Genomic DNA, 22,600 nt, shown 5'->3' with positions numbered 1-22,600 from the left:
TAGCTACTCAACGTGGTTCAGCTCCGCCTCGCCATGAGTACAGTGCCTGGTGACGTCAGGCCTCCTGTGTGCGAGGGGGAGGAGTGACAGAGCCGAAACCAGCGTGAGCTAGCGTTGAATGAGCGTGAAGAAGAACACAGCACTGCGCGGGAGTGAAGAACAAAAAAAGGTAAGTTAATTTAACGTTTTCTATGAAAAGTAGTTCTGAGGGGGGTTAAAAAAATATTAATAGAAAAGTGACAATAATATAATAATATATTTATAATTTGGATTACATTGGGCCCTCATATTTACCGAAGGCTATGATTGTGATTATGACGATACACTGTGGCCCTGATTAACCCTTTGCTTACTGGGCCCTTAAACCCCCTTCATGACCAGAGCGCTTTTTGCGATTTGTCGCTGCGTCACTTTAACTAACAATTGCGTGATCGTGCGACGTTGTACCCAAACAAAATTGGCGTCCTTTTTTTCAAACAAATAGAGCTTTTTTTGGTGGTATTTGATCACCTCTGCGGTTTTTATTTTTTGCGCTATAAACCAAAAAAGAGTGACAATTTAGAAAAAAATAACATTTTTAAATAATTGTTTGCTATAATACATATCCAAAAAAATATTTAAAAAAATGTATTCATCAGTTTGGCCGATATGTATTTTTTTACTTGTTTTTGTTAAAAAAAAATCGCAAGCGTACATTGATTTGTTTGCGCACACATTGCCGCATCTGCTGATTTATGGCATTTTTATTCTTTTTTTTACCAGTAATGGCGGTGATCTGCGATTTTTAGCGGTACAGTGGTAGTGCGGCAGACATATCGAACAATTTTTACACAGGTTGCAGGGAAACGAGGGGAGGGGGTGGCTGGAACTTGAGGGGGGTGGGCATAGCAAATTTTGGCATGGGCCCTGTGATTTCTACTTACGTCGCTGTTTTCGACCCCGTGGTAAGTCAGCCATGGATAAAGGCAAGAAGAGAAAAATTTCTGAAGAAAACAGAGTGTTTAATGATACATGGACAGAATCATTTGCATTCTCTACTGACGAGATTGGTTTACCAGTATGCTTAATATGTGGTGAGAAATTAGCAAACCACAAAAAGTCCAATGTTGCAAGGCATTTCCAGAATAAACACACAGCCTTTGCTGAAAAATATCCAGATGGAGATGAGAGACGAAAAGCCGTTGCAGAACTTATGAGAAAGGTTAATATGAGCAAAAATAATTTCAAGAAGTGGGTGAAGTCTGCAAATTCCACAACATATGCTAGTTTTGTGGCCGCTCAGGAAATAGTCAAGCACGGGAAGCCCTTCACAGATGGAGAGTATATAAAAGAAACATTCATTAAGATTTCGGAACATCTATACATGGACTTCAAAAACAAGAATGAAATTGGACAGAAAATCAAAGATATGCCACTCTCTGCGAAGACTGTCAAAGACAGAACCCTAAAAATGGCAGAAAACATTAGCAAACAGCAAATTCAAGACATTAATTCAGCTGTGGCGTACTCCATCGCCTGTGATGAGTCCAAAGATAAAGGTGATATTGAACAAATAGCGCTGTTCTGTCGATATGTGAACTCTTTTGGGCCACAGGAAGAACTGATTGAGCTGATACCACTAAAAGACCAAACAAGAGGTGAGGATATCTGTAAGGCTGTTCTGGACTTTTTAACTGCTAAAAAAATAAACACCAAACACCTGGTCTCAGTGGCTACTGATGGGGCACCGAGTATGAGAGGTGCACAGAAGGGCTTTGTGGCTCTACTGCAGAAGGCGCTTGGTAGAACGCTGCTGTCATTTCATTGCATCCTGCACCAAGAGGCATTATGTGCTCAAACATTTCCGCCAGAATGCACAAAAGTGATGGATGTGGTCATTCAAATTGTTAATAAGATAATGGCAAAGGGTTTAAACCACCGCCAGTTCCGTTTGTTATTGGATGAAGTGGAAAGCATATATTCTGACCTCCTGCTCCACAACAAGGTTCGGTGGCTGTCCAGAGGCGAGGTGCTAAAACGCTTTGTCACATGTTTAGAAGAAGTAAAAACCTTCCTGGCCAGCAAAGAGCTCACCTTTGCTGAGCTGGAACAGCCAGAGTGGCTGGAAAAATTACATTTTATGGTAGACATGACAGCACATCTAAACACGCTAAATACAACCCTTCAGGGGAAAGGAGGCACAGCTCTGCACATGCTGGAAGAGGTTTTGGCTTTTGAGCGCAAGTTGACAGTGTTTATCAAAGATTTACAGAGAGGTACACTGTCTCACTTTCCCTCTTTGAGAGAGTTCAAACAAAGTCATGATACAATCAATTTGGAATATTTCAAGTCTGCAATCACCACAATGCAAAGTTCGTTTGGGAAACGATTCTGTGAGTTCAGAGAGGAAAAAACCACATTATCCTTCCCTGTCATTCCCCTGGCGATCGATCCATCCCTATTGAATATGACTGCATTTGCAGGTGTAAGTCAACCTGATCTTGAGTTGGAATTGGCCGATATAGCCGACAAAGATATATGGGTGTCCAAGTTTAAATGCTTGACCGCTACTCTTGAGGATGTTGCCCGGCAGAAGGCCATTCTGGCACAGAATCATAAATGGAGTGATATTAAAAACCTTCCCAAACAGGACAAACTTGTATTCGAAACCTGGAATGCTATCCCCAACACTTATATAAACATGAAAAAGTATGCATTTGGAGTGCTGTCGATCTTCGGCTCCACATATGTATGTGAGCAGGTCTTCTCCAACATGAACTATATTAAAAACAAACATCGATCACGCCTCACAGATGACAGCTTGCAAGCCTGTGTGAAAATGAAGGTGACGTCTTACAGCCCTGATATGCAGACACTGTGCACTGAGGTTCAGGAGAATAAATCCCATTAACCAGATAAATTAAATATTTTAATTAGCTATTAATGTGCAAAAATATATTTTACATTGTTAAGTGGAAAAGTTATTTTTTTCTTCAGATTGACAGCTAACTGCACGATCCTGTATATAGCATTAAGGTAAGAAACAATATATGCAGTGTTGGATTTGTTTTAAATGTTGCAATGGTTTTGCGGCTCCCAGTCTTTTTTTTCCCTTCGGAAACGGGTCCAAGTGGCTCTTTATGTCTTAAAGGTTGCAGACCCCTGCCATAGACACACTCCTAAACCTTGTGGACAGCCTTTTCAGAAGAGTTGAAGCTGTTATAGCTGCAAAGGGTGGGCCAACTCAATATTAAACCCTACGGACTAAGACTGGGATTAAAGTTTATGTGAGTGTAAAGGCAGGTGTCTCAATACTTTTAGCAATATAGTATATATATATATATATATATATATATATATGTATATATAAAAAAAGCCAGTTCTCTTCCTCGTACCCGACTGTGTGACAATGTCATGAGCATAAGCTCTTCCCTACGCATTTCGTCACAATTGGCATAATCAGGGGTACCTCTTGGCCTCACGACTGGCATTTATACGCATACAAGCATGTCAAGGTCCTACCTTTTCCCTGAGGTTATGTTACTCCATGTGCTGGCGTCCATCATGGTTTCCTGCTGTGCATGGTGGGAATCCTTTTATGCCTTCAGGTCTCTGAGGTCCATCCCCCAGAGGAGTGTGGCTGATGACATATAAGCCTGTGGTCCGCACATGCTCTTTGCACTTGTGTCTTGTGTCTTTGTGTTGCTATTACTCTGTTCTGACTCTCGTGACTCTCCTGGTATCTGATTCGGCTTGTGACTCGACTATTCTTTGTATTCTCCTTTGATCTGACCCTCTGTTGCTGAACCCGGCTCGTGACCTGTGATTCTTGTCTGCTGTCCTGTACTGTTTTGTCCCGTTGTTGTTGACCCGGCCTGTCTGACTACTCTTTTGTCTCTTCCACCAGCTACACGCCATTGGCGGCGGCCATTACCGCAGCTGAGGTGTCTCGGGGGCCGCGACCTGGTTCCTGGCTGCGTCAAGTCCATCCCCACCATCAGGGGCCCTGGTGAAGGGCAGCCTGGGACTTAGACTCCGCGCCCTGAGGGACTTCGGTCTGTGGGTGGTGGTTGTCGTCAACCAGTGCGTTACATTGTTAGGCCTGCCTGTCCGTTCCTCGGCCCCTGCCCTGACATTACACAAGTGCCATGAACCCTGATGGTGCAGGCACGCCTTCGCTCCCAACGCTAGTCGCCAGACTCGATCAACAGGATCACCTGTTGGATCAGTTCGCTCAGGCGTTGCAAACACTGCTTGCACGCACTGCACACCTTGCTCCTGGTGCTATTAGGCCGGTAGTCACTCCGGTGGTCTCTCCCGCTGCTTCTCCGCCTATTGCGTCCACCACCTCGGCTGCTGCATCAGCGGCGCCCAGAGGTATGACTGGTTCTGCCCCTCTTCCACAGCGCTTTGGGGGTGAGCCAAGTCAGTGTCGTGGGTTCCTCAACCAGGTGGGTATTTATTTTGAACTAATACCCCACGCCTTTCCGTCTGAGAGGTCAAAGGTGGGGTTCCTAATTTCCCTACTCTCAGACATGGCCTTGGCCTGGGCAAATCCCTTATGGGAGAGGAACGACCCGGTGATTCAAGATTTTTCCGGTTTTGTCGATGCCTTCCGTAGGGTATTCGACGTACCGGCTCGTTCTGCCTCGGCGGCCAAGCTGCTCATGACCATGCATCAGGGTTTACGGACCGTGGTCGAGTATGCCATAGAGTTTCGTACCCTGGCGGCAGAGGTCGGTTGGAACAATGAGGCTCTGGTGGCTGCGTTTTCCCATGGTCTTTCTGACACATTGAAGGATGAGATTGCAGCTAAGGAACTGCCTGTGGTGTTGGAGGAGCTCATCTCTTTCCTGATCCTGATTGACACCAGGCTCAGAGAGAGGCCTTCACTCAAGGAACGCCTGCGGAGGCCTTCCAATCGACTGGCACCTGCGTTTTCTGTCCCACCGGTTCCTCCCTCTCCTCCCACGCCTCCTGGGGATAGCTTGTCTGGTGGGGAACCCATGCAGCTGGGGTTTGCTCGCCTTTCCGAGGGAGAGCGGGCCGCTCGGCTTCGGGAGGGTCGCTGCCTGTACTGTGGCCTCGGTGGGCACTTTCGGCAGTCTTGTCCGGTCCGTCCGGGAAACCCTCGCACCTGAGATCATGTCGGGGACAGATCTTGGGTGGAGTTTCCTCGTCCCCGGCATTCCGCAAGGATAAGCCACTGATCACCGTGGTCCTTTCTTGGACGGAGGGCTCGGTGACGGCCCAGGCGTTGGTAGATTCTGGGGCCGGTGGGTTGTTCTTGGACAGCTCGTTTGCTGCACAGCACTCCATTCCCCTGCAGGCTCGTGCTACCCCATTGGTTCTCGAAGCAATAGATGGCAGGCCCCTGCAACCGCCGCAGGTTACCCACGAGTCCCTGCCGATAGAGGTAGCCATTGGGGCTGTTCACAGGGAGTTGGCCTGTTTTCAGGTGATTTCTTCCCCACACTATTCGGTGGTTTTGGGGTATCCCTGGCTCCGGAAGCACAATACAACCCTCAATTGGCAAACAGCCGAGATTCTCTCATGGTCTCCACAGTGTGGGGCCGGGTGCATCCGTGGGCCGGGTAAGGTATTGTGTGCCTCCTCGGACTCTGCGTTGCCCACCGACTATGGGGAGTACCGGGACATGTTTGATAAGGTGCCTTACTGCCGCATCGTCCTTACGACTGCGCCATATCCTTGCAACCTGGGGCCACTCCTCCGCGTGGCAGGGTCTCTCGGTTGCGGAGAATAAGGCCATGGAGGAGCACGTTGTGGATGCGCTTTCCCGGGGGCACATTCGTAAGTCTACTTCTCCAGCAGGAGCAGGTTTTTTTTTCGTAGAGAAGAAAGGTGGGGAATTGAAGCCCTGCATCAATTATAGGGGTCTCAGTCGGATTACCATTAAAAATGCATACCCAATTCCTTTGATTTCTGAGTTGTTCGACCGCCTTAAGGGAGCAACAGTCTTTACCAAACTCGACCTTAGGGCGGCGTACAACCTCGTACGGATCAGACAGGGGGATGAGTGGAAGACCACGTTTAACACCAGAACCGGGCACTACGAATACCTGGTGATGCCCTTCGGATTGTGTAATGCGCCCACGGTTTTTCAGGAATTCATAAACGATGTTCTTCGTGATTTGTTGCAGCAGTGCGTAATGGTTTACCTGGATGACATCTTGGTTTACTCTACCTCCATGGAGTCCCATGTCCAGGATGTCAAGCGGGTGCTGCAACGATTGCGTGAGAACAAACTCTTTTGTAAACTCGAGAAGTGCGAGTTCCATCGATCCCAAGTTGCCTTTTTGGGCTACATAATTTCCGCGGAGGGATTTTCCATGGACCCTCAGAAGGTTGCGGTGGTTCTGCAGTGGCCTCGTCCCATTGGTCTTCGGCCCATTCAGCGCTTTCTGGGTTTTGCCAACTACTATCGGAAGTTCATCAGGAACTTCTCCACATTGGCGAAGCCTCTCTCTGACCTAACCAAGAAGGGGAGTAACCCTCACGAGTGGCCATCCGAGGCCATCATAGCGTTCGAGGCTCTAAAAGCCGCCTTTGCTTCGGCTCCGATTCTTTCGCATTCCCAATCCTGGGTTGCCCTTCGTCCTCGAGGTTGATGCTTCCGAGACGGGAGTAGGGGCTCTCCTGTCTCAGCGTCGGTCGCCCGATGGACCCCTACTTCCCGGCGGGTTCTACTCCAGGAAGCTTTCCTCTGCAGAGTGCAACTACCAGATTGGAGATCGGGAGTTGTTGGTCATCATTCTGGCTCTCATGTGCTTTAACTGCAGACTAACAGCTTTAATGTGAGGGTATTTACATCCAAATCAGGTGAACGGTGTAGGAATTACAACAGTTTGCATATGTGCCACCCACTTGTTAAGGGACCAAAAGTAATGGGACAATTGGTTTCTCAGCTGTTCTATGGCCAGGTGTGTGTTATTCCCTCATTATCCCAACTACAATGAGCAGATAAAAGGTCCAGAGTTCATTTCAAGTGTGCTATTTGCATTTGGAATCTGTTGCTGTCAACTCTCAAGATGAGATCCAAAGAGCTGTCACTATCAGTGAAGCAAGCCATCATTAGGCTGAAAAAACAAAACAAACCCATCAGAGAGATAGCAAAAACATTAGGCGTGGCCAAAACAACTGTTTGGAACATTCTTAAAAAGAAGAAATGCACCTGTGAGCTTAGCGACAACAAAAGACCCGGAAGACCACGGAAAACAACTGTGGTGGATGACCGAAGAGTTCTTTCCCTGGTGAAGAAAACACCCTTCACAACAGTTGGCCAGATCAAGAACACTCTCCAGGAGGTAGGTGTATGTGTGTCAAAGTCAACTATCAAGAGAAGACTTCACCAGAGTGAATACAGAGGGTCCACCACAAGATGTAAACCATTGATGAGCCTCAAAAACAGGAAGGCCAGATTAGAGTTTTCCAAACGACATCTAAAAAAGCCTTCACAGTTCTGGAACAACATCCTATGGACAGATGAGACTAAGATCAACTTGTACCAGAGTGATCGGAAGAGAAGAGTATGGAGAAGGAAAGGAACTGCTCATGATCCTAAGCATACCACCTCATCAGTGAAGCATGGTGGTGGTAGTGTCATGGCGTGGGCATGTATGGCTGTCAATGGAACTGGTTCTCTTGTATTTATTGATGATGTGACTGCTGACAAAAGCAGCAGGATGAATTCTGAAGTGTTTCGGGCAATATTATCTGCTCATATTCAGTAAAATGCTTCAGAACTCATTGGACGCCGCTTCACAGTGCAGATGGACAATGACCCAAAGCATACTGCAAAAGTAACCAAAGAGTTTTTTAAGGGAAAGAAGTGGAATGTTATGCAATGGCCAAGTCAATCACCTGACCTGAATCCGATTGAGCATGCATTTCACTTGCTGAAGATAAAACTGAAGGGAAAATGGCCCAAGAACAAGCAGGAACTGAAGACAGTTGCAGTAGAGGCCTGGCAGAGCATCACCAGGGATGAAACCCAGCGTCTGGTGATGTCTATGCGTTCCAGACTTCAGGCTGTAATTGACTGCAAAGGATTTGCAACCAAGTATTAAAAAGTGAAAGTTTGATTTATGATTATTATTCTGTCCCATTACTTTTGGTCCCTTAACAAGTGGGTGGCACATATGCAAACTGTTGTAATTCCTACACCGTTCACCTGATTTGGATGTAAATACCCTCAAATTAAAGCTGACAGTCTGCAGTTAAAGCACATCTTGTTCGTTTCATGTCAAATCCATTGTGGTGGTGTATAGAGACAAAAATGTTAGAATTGTGTTGATGTCCCAATATTTATGGACCTGACTGTATATATATATATATATATATATATATATATGGCTTATAGGGATGAACTTTGGGATCACTTCTGCAATAGGTTTGTGGTGAATCCTTGGGGTTCACAAATTGCAAACTTTTGGGCAAAAACATAGCAGTTTCGCCATCAGAAATATGTAACAACCTAAAATGCAGTGCATAGTCTTTGATTATGGTCAACTGGTCAGAATCACAAGAACCAGTAATCTGAAGAAATAGGTAATTCAGCCTCCTCATTATAGCCTCCTCAGGCCCCATTTACATCTGTTGATATGGGATAGCTTTAGGCAATGTGGATTGCTGTAATCACTGCAATATAAATAGCATGACAATTGCCGCAAAACCCCACCGCATCTGAGATGACAATAAAAATGAATGGCACCCAAACATGCATGGTGCATTTTCCACGAATAGTGGTGATTCTGCCCATGATCCCAAATCGCCAAATGTGAACGGGCCTAAGAAGGTGGGCTCACAGCAGCCTTATTATCAGTGGTGTTGATTTACTAAAGACAAATAGACTGTGTATTTTGCAAAGTGCAGTTGCACTCTGCAAGTGCAGTTGTTCCAGAGCTTAGTAAATGAGGTAATGCTTCACTTCGCAAAGAATACCCAATCACCTGAAAGGAAAATAAAAAAACAGCATTTTTGCTATTTGGATGATGGAACTCAGAAGAAGTTCTGCTCATTCAATAAGCTCTGGAGCAAATGCACTTGCAGAATGCAACTGCATTTTGCAAAGTGCTCAGTCTATTTTCTTTTAGTAAACCAATCTCAGTGTGGTTGTTATGGAGTGCTGTCAATTCTGTATAGGAACTATTAGTCCCAACAAGTGAAAAAAAAAATTATTATAGCACAAAAAAATATATATACTACTGTATAAACATTTTTATATTATATATTTTTTTATATTTTATTGTACTATAATACATTTTTTTTTCACTTGTTGGGACTAAATTTTTCACTTCTTGGGACTTTTTTAAATTTATTTATATCAATTGATATATGTCACGGTTTTATAATTGATTACTTTGATTTTATATTTGCTTTGGAATGTATTTCACTTTTAATTAAGGGAATAAGGATACACAAGGTTTATTAATATTCTTTCACTTTAATATTATTTATATTATGATTTGACAGTATGGTATTTTAGTATTTACAGCGCTACACGGTTTGTTCATAATAATTTTTTGTCCACCCAAATTTTATTAAACCATTGAGATTGCCATCCATCATGAACTGAGAAGAGTTTCCTTTGCTGGTACTTAAGATGTGTCAATGATCCAACATTTTCAGTGTTCTTCAGGGTTGCCCTTGTATACTTATCTAGAACCTGCAGTATAGAGGGCTTTCATTCTGCATGTGATCTCTCCAATACTGGATAAGGTAGGAGGTTTCCTTCCACCTCAGTTCAGAACTGTTTACAGAGGACCTACTCACTGCCTAGTCCAATGCTTCCACATGTAACTATTCTATTAGTAACAATGTTCATATTGAAATCCATGTTTCCATTTGAATTGTTCACAGTTATTTAATGCACATTTATGAAAAAAATGTATATTTAAAAAAACTTCTGGCAGGTAGACATTTATGGTAGAAGAGACTTTGCATGTCTCTCCTGCTATAAAATAATATGCCCTGTCTGCCATGTGCAGCTCGGTGTACAAACCCGGCATCTTGCAGATGCCAAGAGTAAGCATTGTGATGAATGAACTCCCCATGAAGCTCTGTTTCACATCAGTGCCCCAAAATGTATAGAAGCCTCTGGATTATCATGACAGCCAGGCAAATAACATATTCATAAGAAAAAGCAAAAAGTTACAATCTCCTTATTTTTTATTTAAGTTTTCTGTAATCCAGAGGCATGGGATTCCAGTAAGGAGGCTCTGGTGGCTGTGGTGCAAGAAAATTGCCTTTATCACATTAAAAACAAAAACTAACAAAATAGAATGGTTTGGCCTCGTACATTACAGCAATATCTGTACGCATGGCAAAGTTTAATTTTTAATTTTTACTTTTACCTTTGAGAATATTTATATTAAATCTGAACTTTAGCCTAAAGACTTAATAAATTGATAAAATACGTATACGGGAGCTAATTTGCCTGCCAAAGGATTTGTATATCTCTTCATCCAGTCCTAGGAATTACACAGCTCTGCTGCAGTGGCACTTACAGATTCATCCTGTAACTGGACAGTGAAGGAGAAGCAGCAGACTCATGAGTTAATATTTCTTTCACTTTGCTTTCTCCTTCTATCAACATACTCCTTGCAGCACAACTGGCTGACTGCTGCTTCTCCCTCTCCTAGCTCTGATGTTTTAGTGTGTGTGTTTGTATACAGTATAAAATAAATAAATAAAAATAATAATAATAATTAAACATAATAATAATACTAATACTAATAATAATAATAATAATAATAATAAAAAAATAAAAATAGTATATCTAATTATTATTATTATTATTATTATTATTATTAGTAGTAGTAGTAGTTGTAGTAATTTTGTTTATATATGAAATTAGAGATATTTTAATGCTCACACTATTTTGAGGATTTATTAGTGCTTCCTTCATTGATTGTATAGATAAACAAAATAAATTTGCGCTAGGTGATGATAACCAAAATAAAAACTCACAAAAGTATACAAAAGCAGCACTCAGATATTGTCTGAATATAAAACAACAAAAAAGTATGTATACATAAAACCTGTTGCCCTTCCTCTTTCAGTGCCCTGAAGAAGTCACGTGGATCGTGACGCAACGCGTCGGCACGCACTGACAGCATTTCAGGGAACGCGGTGACGTCGTTGCCGGCGTGGACGCCATTTTTGGAGTTATCATGGAGCGAGTGGAGCTGCATGTTATCCAGCATCAGAACCATGAGTATACACCCATGATATGGGAAAAAGGCGTTTTTATATATTTTGAATGTGAGTGGGCAATTGGCTTTGGTTATTTATGTATCTAATAAAAAGCAGGATTACACTATGGAAGATTTTTTCTGTTTTTAATATTATCTTACTACGGTCATGTGGATTTGAGTATCCCTGAGATAGGAGAAGATCCAGAAGCAATAAGGTCGTTATCCTTAGTGTTCCATCCCTGGTGATATCTTTCCTGGTGCATGTGGGCCACCCACACAGTGAGTTGACCCGTAGGGTCGGAATAAGGAGGTGAGGAGCCATTTTGGCCATTTGTGGATTTGTCTGCACATCGTGTGGCACTGTGATCACCCCACGTAGCTTGCTGTGTATTTTGGTCACCAAATTTGGAAAGTTTTTCTTATGGACTTTCACATAGCATGAACTGCATTTGAATATATGAGCACATGCACTGTATCACTGCAATTAATCATGCCGTTTGTGTATTTATGACATTATTGCTATACCCATTTCATTATGCTATCCATTATATTGCATTACAATATGTTTGTCCTATGCTAGCGCTTCACTATTTTTTCCCCTTTTTTGTATTTACCTTGTGGTTAAGGTGAGTGTGAGCAGCTTAGAATTAGGTAATCCATTTTAGCGCAGGAGGTTTTTTTATTATTTGCTTTGATTATTAATTACACTTTTGTTGGTTACTTTATTGATTATTTGTGAGTTTCCAAAGCATATAAGGGAAAGGGAGCAGCTTTTGATTTCTTTGCGAGTATATATTGGGCTCAGTTGATTTTTTGTTTTTGCAAGAAGGTGAAGACTCACTAAAAGTATTTTTTTTCTCTTTCTTTTTTTGTTTTTGCTAACAACCTGGTTTCCCAGTAGACATTCATAAATTCTCACATCTCCTGAGGAAGTGAGCGCTGTCTCACAAAACGCGTCAAGATTTGTGCAAGAGCTCTTCTACTATGAATAATTTAAGATGTTGAATATATATGTAATTCCTCACATTTATATGTATACCATTACTCTGTGTATGTTTACTAAGGTTTTTATATCTAGCTTGAGCTTTTTTTAATATGTCTATTTTCATTAAAAATTATTTTTTTTACCGCTTGTGTTGTGTTTAGCAAAGTCCCTTGGGCACTTCTCTTGGTTTTGTTATATCAATTAAAGTATGACTAATGTGACTATCCCTGTTATTATAAAAAACTATAACTGTAAATATAGCCCACTTTTCATGTATTCATTAAATATGTTTTAGGTATTAGTCTATATTATCAGTAAACTTACTTTAAAATAGAAGTTAAAATATAAAATTGATGCCATCCCATAAAAAGCACGAAGGGCTCATATGCTATCAAAATAAATCCTTGTTTGCTGATTGGCCCCAAGGCATATGCCCAATGGCATGCTTTCTGTCATGGACAGATGTGATGGAAGATGGCAGCTGTGTCTCAGACAATACCGCACAAAGAAATCTCTGATTGGGTCAAAGTGCCAGCAAATGGCAGATCCATGTATACCCAATGCTGGTGCAGTTAGTGCTTGTTAACAATAGCAATCCAGCTAAGATGCAATTTTGTGGATGGTTTCCTCAGCGGGGTTGTGTACAAGACTTGCCTTATTAATGCATTTTTTTAGTTTAGTTTACTGTGAGCATTAGCATTGTATTTTAATTCCTCCAAATAATGAAGCATTGTCCATGTACTGTTTAATTTAACAGTTATTTACCAATTTTGTATGCTTGTTTTGTTTTTGCACAGTTGTCAGTTGTGATCAGTGTTTCCTCCAATTATTGATAGGCAGTGTTCTCCAAAAAATCATTCATGTGGGCTTTCTCAATTAGTGTTAAAGTACACAGTGGTGTTTTTTTTTTCTTTTTTGTTCTCTTAAAATTATTAAAACGGGAAAAAACAAGTACTTTAGGTTCTTTTTACTTAATTATCAATATGCTACAGTCAAAATTAAAAATGAAGGTTTGAATGCATACCATGAGCTCTTTAATGTGCAGGCTACTAAAAGTCCACACAAAGTACATTTGCACATTATAACTTTTGTTTTGTTGCCAGTAAACTCCTTTTTTGGGAACGCCTAATGCTGAAATAAAGTGAGGCAAAGGTACCTAAAACGTAGTCGAAAAACAAAAATGACAAATATGTTTCCTGTTTCAGTTGTTTCATCCTGTTTCTGTAAGACCTTGTTCTCGAAGGGTGTAAGAATCTGTACTTCATACAAGGGCCATGTTTACCCGCACGGGGATGCACAGGTGTTTTGGGGGTGCATTCAGGGCTGTGCACTACACATGGGCAGAATGGAAAAATTAATTTGGTTTCAGATCGATTTGTTAAGTTACTAGTTTTGTTTTGTTGCATTCGTAATGAAATTTGTTTCGTTTAGTTTCGGATTGGATTCACATTTTTCAAATGAATTCAAATTCAGATCAAAAATTCAAACTTCAGATGATGGCTATATTCTTTCTATTTTATTCTACTCTACTCTCTGCTATTCTATTCAAAAATTCAAATTTTGGAAGAAAGCTATATTATTTTTATTCTATTCTGTTCTAATCGATTCTATTTTTTTTATTCTATTCTTTTCTAATCTAATTTTTTTACTATTATTTTTCTATTCTATTATTTACTATTCTATTCCTTTCTAATCTATTCTTTTATTTTCTATTCTATTTTATTCCATTCTATGCTATTCCATTCTACTCTATTGAATTATTTTCTATTCTAGTCTTTTATTTTCCATTCTATATTATTCTATTCCATTTTATTCTATTATTTTAAATTTTTTTATTTTATTCTATATTATTCTATTCTATAAATCAGCCTACATAGACATCATCATTCTGTTTCACTTTTATACATTACTGTATTTAGTGCAATATGTTTCCATTTCGAAATCAAATTCATCTGCAAATTCAAATGCATTTTTTAATTCAAAATCATTTTCCAAATTCAGATAATTTGTTTCGTTATAATTTATTTCAAATTCGCTAAAATTCAGAAATTTGGATACATATGAATCTATAAATAATGACAATTCTGTCTGAATACTGTTCCCCCACAGCCACACCAATGTCACATTAGGAGCAGCGTCTGTTTACAACCAGCTGCTGCATCCTAGTTGGCAGCAATGGGACTGCTTGCACAGGGACGGATGGAACACTCATGAGTAAACATGGCCCCCACACAGGGTAACGATTCATATGTCCTGTGTGAATGAGATTTTAAATTTACATGTTGTCCCCATAAATACCTTACAATCATTTCAGAGATCCCCATCTGCATCCATTTCTGTTATGCCATTCAGATGTAGACATGTGCAATGTGTTTAGTTACAAATCAAAATTTGGACAAAATTTGCATGATTTGGAGATTCGGATGTACCCGGATCTTCAAATCACAATAGTAATGAATTTCAACGAATCTGAAATAAATTATAATGAAAACCACTAATTAATTCATATTCATTTGTTTTATTTGGATGACATGATGCGATAGTTTGGGCCTTTTGTTAACGTTTGAAGCATCTGAAATAACGTAACAACATAACCAATGATCTGAATTGATTTCTATCCCTTTGCTTTTATTCTAGAGAGAGTAGAATGAATTCTTTTTGTATTGGGGTTGAGAGACCATTTGTTTAATTTGTATGTGCGCAGCCCAACAAACAAAGTCAGTTGGGAATGGGGAAATTAATGCAACTTAATAAGACAATGAATGGAAACAGAACTTCTGAAAATACAAATCGATTCGGAACAACCAATATTTAATCTCCCGAAATAATGAATCATTCTGAAAATGAATAATTTTAACACAATAATACAAAGCAAAATAATTTACTTATTAAATGAAACCAAAATGAATCATTTTTTTCCATTGTGCACATCTCTACAGTATATATTGAGTTTCCCCAGCTTCGTGTTAGAGCCGCACAACCTTTGATCAGTGTTGGGTGAACATTTATCCTACTGTTCGGTTGGCCTTCTTCTGATCTGGGTCCCTGAGCGCAGGAGGTGTTGGATTTATGATGAGCCTGAGTGAAAAAACAACCCAGGAAACCATTTTACCAAGCATTCCCCCACCCCCCACCAGCCAATGGATGGGGTAGACTTTAGCTGTGCTGATCAACTGCGTGATTACTGTTCCAGAAGCAGGTCTGAGAATGTAATCTGGCAACTGATGGGCACACTGCATAGTCTACACCATGCAGTGTCCAACTCCCTCCCTAGAACATACACATCTAAAGGGTGCCCAAGATGTGATATTTCACTTTTGCAATCAGCAAGAAGTTGGTGTATCACTCCCCCTGCTGGCTGTCATGAAGAGTCAAAACAACAGCTGCATCTACAGTACCAGGATAGACTGTAGATATGCACACATAAAATTTGAAAATAAAAATATTTCAACAATAGAATGTTTTGTTTCAGTGATAATTCCTTGCTATAAATACTTAATCTAATGAATGTGACTTCAGTACTTCTTTAAATTAAAAGGAACCCATCAAGTCAATGTGATAATTGTTAGCCTGTCAACAATCTGACCACATACATCAAGACTGATATATCAAAGGCAAATAGGTTGCTAATTTTGCAAAGGAATTTGAACATTGTAACAAAATTTTGTCTTACTGAATGACATGAAAGGAAATTTTTCCTTCAGTGAATGAGGTGAAAATACTTTTCCCTTGAGGAATGAGGTGAAGCTATGCAGCCTTCCATTTGTCAATCAAGTACAATCAGGAACACTGTTTCTTTTTATTTTCCTTGCTTGTGCTCGGTTTCCTTTGCAAATTAAATTGTATCTACATTCACTGTGCAAAATGTGAAAAAGTGAAAAGTGCCTTGCAATATGAAAAGCTTATTTGCCTTTAATAAACTGACTTCACATTTTTGATCACTGAACAAAGGAGTACCTGAGATCTCCTGATCTCAGATGGATATGGGCTCCCTTTCAAAGTACAAATTCCTTTGCAAAGCAAACAGCCTATTTGCCCTCATTAGGTCCAGCCCGTTGTCCTTGGCCTTAAGAGTGTGCATTGTGTGAGTTAACAGGTAACAGTTTTCAGATTCCGGTGACTTCTGACCCACTGATGATTCACCTGGTTTCAGATTCAGGCTTTGTTTGCATCTAGGAATTTTGTATCGCCAGTAAAATCACCACGATTCTTCCCTTGATCCCAAAATGCTCTGCAAAACTGACAAATCACACCACATTTGTTCAGGTGTCATTCATTTTCAATGGCACCTAAATGTAGGTGTGATTTTGCTGCGATTGTTGTGCAATAAATCATACTGCAATCACTGCAAACCGCAGCTGGAGCTCCTTTTGGGTGACAAGCTTTGCGCTATGTGGTTTGCCGTGATTGCAGTGTGATTTGTCACTTGAAAATCACAGCTGGTGTCATTGAAAATGAATGACACCTGAACAATTGTGGTGCGATTTGTCAGTTTTCCAGAGCATTTTGGGATCCTAAGCAGAATCGTAGTGATTCTGTCCATGATACAAAATGCCTAGATGTGATCGGAGCCTTAGAGAAAGTAAGGCTAAGGAAAGAGCACTCATACATCTTTCATAAGTAAGCATTCACAATTATAATAATTCATTATTGAAAAATAACATTCTGAGGTACACTAGTATCCTTCTGTAGACTTCGGTGGGACCAATCACCATTTGGTTTCTTACATCCTTTGGTCTCTACTGTTGAGATTTCCCTGCCAAGGTCTTGGATTACTTCCTACACACCACGTAAGCAATGTGTACACTGCCATTGTCTGGTTGTTTCAGGGGCTTCAATATCTTCTGAGTCACTCAGTCAAAATGGGTCTTCAGATCAGAGATTCTAATGTTAGATCTTTAATTATTTTTGTAGGTTTATGACTCAGAAAGTAATGAAGCCATTGACAGCCAGACTCGGTACAGGTTTCTTTTTATAAGTCTGAATAGAACTTAAATAAAAGTGTTATTTTAGTCAGATAAAAGGTCTCTCCAAGATCATGAAGTACTTTATTCTATAAAGAATTTGGGGGAAAAAAGACTGAAGTGCCTACTTGAGATATTAATGTTTTTGATTATGTACAATGTGTTTCCTGAAAAAGTAAATGACTGCACACTTACAGCTTCAAGTGAAATGAATGTTTTGTGTTGTGGTCCTACTCAACTTTTATATCTTATATTTTAGTTTTCATTACCAGACCTGAAAGGAGACTGTACTGAACAGGTTTGTCAGAGAAATCAATTGAGAGAATTTGCATAACTATTTCTGTGTACTCTTAATGAACTGTGAAAATGGCATGAGGACAGAAAAAATAGGATATCACTTCATTTGTTACGGCACCTCTAAAACTAGGAGAAAACCTAATATATAGTATGTCTATTTACTTATACATAACTGATCTTATTTTTTAACTGTAGTGTGTTTGACCATGTGTACTGTTTTCATACCCTAGCTGAAATTTCAGATTAAAGTGGTTCTAAAGGCTCTAGGTTTTTTATCTTCATGTATTCTATGCATGAAGGTAAAAAATATTCTGCGTGCAGCAGCCCCCCAATCCTTACCTGAGCCCCCTCTGATTCAACAACATTCTCGACAGCCTATGCTTTACCCTAGCTGAAATTTCAGATTAAAGTGGTTCTAAAGGCTCAAGGTTTTTTATCTTGATGTATTCTATGCATGAAGGTAAAAAACCTTCTGTGTGTAGCAGCCCCCAATCCTTACCTGATCTCCCTCTGATCCAGCAATGTTCTTGGCAGCCTCTACTGTCTGGGGTCTCTTCCTCCTCATTGGCTGAGAGAGTCAATGTCTGTCAATCAAAGCCAGTGAGCCAATGAGGAGAGAGCGGGGGAGGTGCCGAGTCGCAGCTGTATGTATCTTATGGACACATAGAGCAGTGGCTCGGGGATGAGCACACAGTGGTGCCCCCAGGGCAAGCGGCTTTCCCTGGGGGCACTGCATGAGGGGGAGGAGCCAGGAGCACTGGCAAGGACCCAAAAAGTAAAGGATTGGGGCTTCTCTGGGCAAAATCACTGCACAGAGAAGTTAAGTATAGACATGTTTGTTATTTAAAAAAAAAATTAAACAAAACTATAGTGTCACTATAAGTAGTGTCTGCAAGCACTAAAGAAGCATAAAAAAGACTGGAAGCTGGGATGGGTAACAGAAACTTGCAGGTCCACTAAAAGTTTAATCTGCATTAACTCTAACAGTCTCATGTTTCAGTTGGAACTTGGGTGAACACATTTTAGACATTTCTCAGTTTTCACTGATTTAAGCACCACCTTCTCATTGAACTTACTTCAGCCCCACTGACACAAAATAAGTATCAAGAAACCCAAAATTACATCAGATTAAAGTGTAGGTGTCACAAATGGTTTACATGTAACACCTTCCAGATTGACGGCTGGGTGGGACACTCCTCCCAAAATTTTAAGTTGTCACTGGAAAAGGGAAATCTTACAACTGGGATGCCTGTTCTGGTGACAACTATCCCTAAGCTGGGGAGGGATTTATTCTTACTTTCTGTTTAGTCTTTAGGATAGGAAGTTAAGGGAAATCTCCTCAAGGAGACAGAAATTGAAAATAAAATGACAATAATGTTTAACTCTCCCTATGCTATACAGAACTATTAAAAAAAATTGGCTTTAGACACACTTAAATACTTACCTTGTCCCTTGTGCTTATTGCCAAATAAAGATTACTGAGAACCTGAAGACTCTTTAGAAACTGAAACTTCTGAGAGTGTCATATTCCTGGCCCATCACTGCTCTCATTGGTTCCTTCCACCAATCTTTACATCCCTACTGTAGTAATGTAAGAGTTGGCAGGGGGGGGCAGAGATTGACGTTCTTTAAAGAAAAAGTATGGTCAAAGTTCTTTTGGCCCTACATCTCTAATCGATTAAAGAAGCACACTTAGTTCTGCACTCCTGTGACCCAGATTTAGCTGACAGTAGGCTAAATCCCACTGTCAGCTGACATCACAGAGCAGGTTCAGGTTTTGCAAAAATTCTAACAATATTGTCGAGATCCACCCACATGCCTGACTGGCAGCTGGATCAGCCTCTCAGTGTACTGTTGGGAGACTGAGCCAGCTTCTCTCTCCACATTCACAGCCTGGTGCTCCAGTGAGCACTGGAGGAGCAGAACAAAGAGTTGGACACTCACAGTCATCGGCACTCTGCTCACTGAAGACTGAGAACTGAGCAATCAACAGTTTTTGATCACTCAGTTCTTGGTGTAGATCCGGTGGGGGGATAGCTGCAGCATTGGGTAAATGCTGTAGCCACCTATGTGAGTATGTAGGCTTTTTTTTACTCCCATACTTTTTAGGAAAAGTTTTTGAAGAGTGCTCAGGTTTGCAGGTAATTCACTGTTTTTAGCAACAGAGTCACTTTTAAGGTTTAATGAGCAGATTCTGGTTCTATATTTGCCTGGAGCCATTCTTTAATAAATAGATAATATCAATGTACAAACATACAGATGACCAAGGTTGGGGTGTCCAGTCACAGCATGGAGGTCTCTACTAAAAATAAAAGTCAAGGCCTGAGTTTATGAGCCGCAAAAATGTGCTCCATACTCAATAATAAAAAGATAAATGTAATTGGAAAAATAAATAGAAAGCATTTTTTCTCCGGACGTTAATTTGTGGCAATGCACAATGCCTACTTTATTTGTTTTTTTTTGCTCTTATGGATTTTAGTTTGGTCTATATTTTTCTTCTGCTAATGTAAAGTAATGAATATTGTAAGAAATGATAAGATAAATCAAGCTCTAAAACACTTTCTAGCAATATTAAAAGGAAAGTTAACAAAAAAAGAACAAGTTTCATGGCAGAATGAAAGATGAAAACCATTAGGGGGGATGTGAAAAATGGATTTAATTGGTTTAATAGAAATTGTATGATGAATATTAAAAGGTTAGTGCAATAGCCCAGAGAGTTATTATACAAACAGAGTGAATCTTGAAAGGGACTGAGTTTAAAGTAAATGAAAATAGTAAAATACATCTAGCATGGTTAAGATATTCAAAGGATCCTTTAAACTACATTTCTGAAGAAGGACAAAATATCATTTAAGTTGAGAAAAAAACATATTTGAAGGATTCATTTAGGAAAAAGTACATGAAGATGTCATTTTGGTGTAACAAATTTGCATGTGGTTGAGGTGATTTACTAAAATATAATTTTTGCTTTGGCATAGCGAACTGGTTTCAATTTAGTTTCAAACACTCAGGTTAACAGGGAGCTGTTTTTATACTTTAGTACTCTTTCCAAGTCATTGGGGTTCATTTTTTAAGGAAGGAGAATTTTCACTTTAATCTTAAAGCCAGATGCAAGAAACATTTGTATATTTAATGGGGCACTTCAAGTAAAAGAGATGAATGCTCATTTCTTGGTAGATAAGCTCAAATTTCATGAGACTGTTTTCTTAGGGTTTGCATTTACCTGCTAGTTGTGACATATTTTATATGCAGGTTCTTAGGTTCTTCTTTTTCTTATTAAAGTGGAACTCCACCCAAAAGCTGAAGTTCCACTTTAAGGCTTATTTCCCCCTCCTCTTCCCCAAATGGCACTTTTTTTGGGGTGGGGACGAGTACCTGATTTTGACAGCTACCCACTCCTACTTCAGTCCTCCTGGGAGATCATAAGCGGAAGTTCCCCCACCCGCCCCCGCAGTCCTCTGCGACACGTGACAGGTCCCAGGAGACTTGCACATGTGCAGTGGGCACCCAGCTGTGAAGTCATAAGCTGTCACAGCCAGGTGCCCACAGCTGAAATGCCGGTGGCGGGGACAGAAGACCAAGTGAAGGGATGGCTCAGGTGAGAACATTGCTGGATCCTGGGACAGGTGAGTGACTGTTTAGTAAAAATCAGCAGCAACAGTTTTTGTAGCTGCTGACTTTTAATAAACACAAAAATGCCTAGAGCTCCACTTTACCGACATTGCTGAAATATAGCTGCACAATCAGTCACAATATAGGATCAATAATGAACTTTGGATGTTGACTAGATGGTGTATGCCTGTAAAGAAACAAAGAACAATAAAGGGTTTCAAAGGCTTCATTCACACAGGGCATGATAAAACATATGCCTCTGTTAGGGCCATGCTTACCTACATGGGTATGCAAAGGTTTTCCATGCATCCCCATGCAGGCAGTCCCTATCATGTTGATTGAGACATAGAAGCTGCATGGACATTTGAAATCCATGGGGGTACAGGTGCATGGCCCCGAATGCAGACAGCGTGCAGAGATATCAAATTAAGAGCAATGGTTGTGTCCGCATGGCCACTGTGTCCCAATTGACATCAATGGGGCTGCCTGCTTAAGGATGCATGGAATACCTGTGCACCACTGTGCATGGGCATATGCTGTAGTATGCCTTGTGTGAACAAGGTATATTTGTGACCTTTTCTTCTGAAAAAAAATTTTTTTATTTATCTCTGTCTCTGCCTGTAACCTCTTTAGAGTACAGAGAAACAGGTGGGAATCTCCCCAATGAGAACACAATGGAGTTGATTTACTAAAAGCTGTTGACTTTGCAAGGGAACCTTCTCTTTGCAAAGAAAATTTTCCCAGAACTTAGTAAATGAGATAAGGCTCTGCTGACTTCCATTATCCAATCATGTGCAATCAAAAATGCTTCTTTTCCTTGCATGTGAGGGGATTCTTTGCAAAGTGAAACTCCAACATATTCACTAAGCTTTGGAGCAAACTCCCTTGCAAAGTGTAACTTCCCATGCAAAGTGAACAGCCTATCAGCCTTGAGTAAATCAAACCTAACAATCAGCCCACAATGTACTTTTTGCAGGATTTTTTATGTGTCCATAAGTGCCTAGATGTGTGCCCATAGTATCTGTTGGAAGACATTAAGCACTGTGGCATTGCCACGCTGCATTCATAATATAAAAAAAATGGCTGAATGTGGACTTTAAAGTGTACCTAAACCCAATCAGTTCTTAGATGTGGTAGCTGCATTATTTTTTCAGGCATGCTTTCCTTCATTTTAACTTGGTGGCCCCATCACTAACAAACTTCTTGTTGTAGAGTGACAGCTCTCACTAACTCTACTGTATGTAGGGAGGAGCAGCATTGTCACTTTAGGATGGGAGTCTTCTGTAATCCTTTACACACTTCATGATAACATTGTATGAGATATGACTGCAGCATCCACAGAACGTGGGATGGAACTAGGTTTTTGGCAGGATCAACAGGTATGCTTTTTTTCTTTATATTTTCTTAAAAGATCAAAGGAGAGAACATACATACAGTTATTTGGCAGGGTTCACATACCCATTAGCTTTTATCATTAACAGCAAGCATGAAAATTTGTATCAACATTTGTTGAAGGTGACTATTATATTACAATAAAAAAAGCTTAC

At 40.4% G+C, this 22,600-nt stretch overlaps 1 protein-coding gene across 1 annotated transcript; it reads left to right on the top strand.

Moving 5' to 3' along the window:
* Nucleotides 1-955: 955 nt before the first annotated feature.
* On the top strand, nucleotides 956-2,890 carry LOC149457877 (general transcription factor II-I repeat domain-containing protein 2-like). The gene has a single exon (XM_089682881.1). It carries the CDS (start codon nucleotides 956-958, stop codon nucleotides 2,888-2,890), a length of 1,935 nt encoding a protein of 644 aa, XP_089539007.1.
* The last annotated feature ends 19,710 nt before the right edge of the window (nucleotides 2,891-22,600 follow it).

The sequence above is a fragment of the Staurois parvus genome, unplaced genomic scaffold (assembly GCF_062004578.1).
Source record: "Staurois parvus isolate SC_StPar_1 unplaced genomic scaffold, SC_StPar_1.0 ptg000299l, whole genome shotgun sequence".
NCBI classification, from domain to species: Eukaryota; Metazoa; Chordata; class Amphibia; order Anura; family Ranidae; genus Staurois; species Staurois parvus.
The sequence above is the reverse complement of the archived record's forward strand: the minus strand, read 5'-3'. Positions and strand labels throughout refer to the sequence as shown.

Bases quoted from the DNA above. Each gene is read 5' to 3' on its own strand.
- LOC149457877 (XM_089682881.1), top strand. From the start codon at position 956: ATGGATAAAGGCAAGAAGAGAAAAATTTCTGAAGAAAACAGAGTGTTT.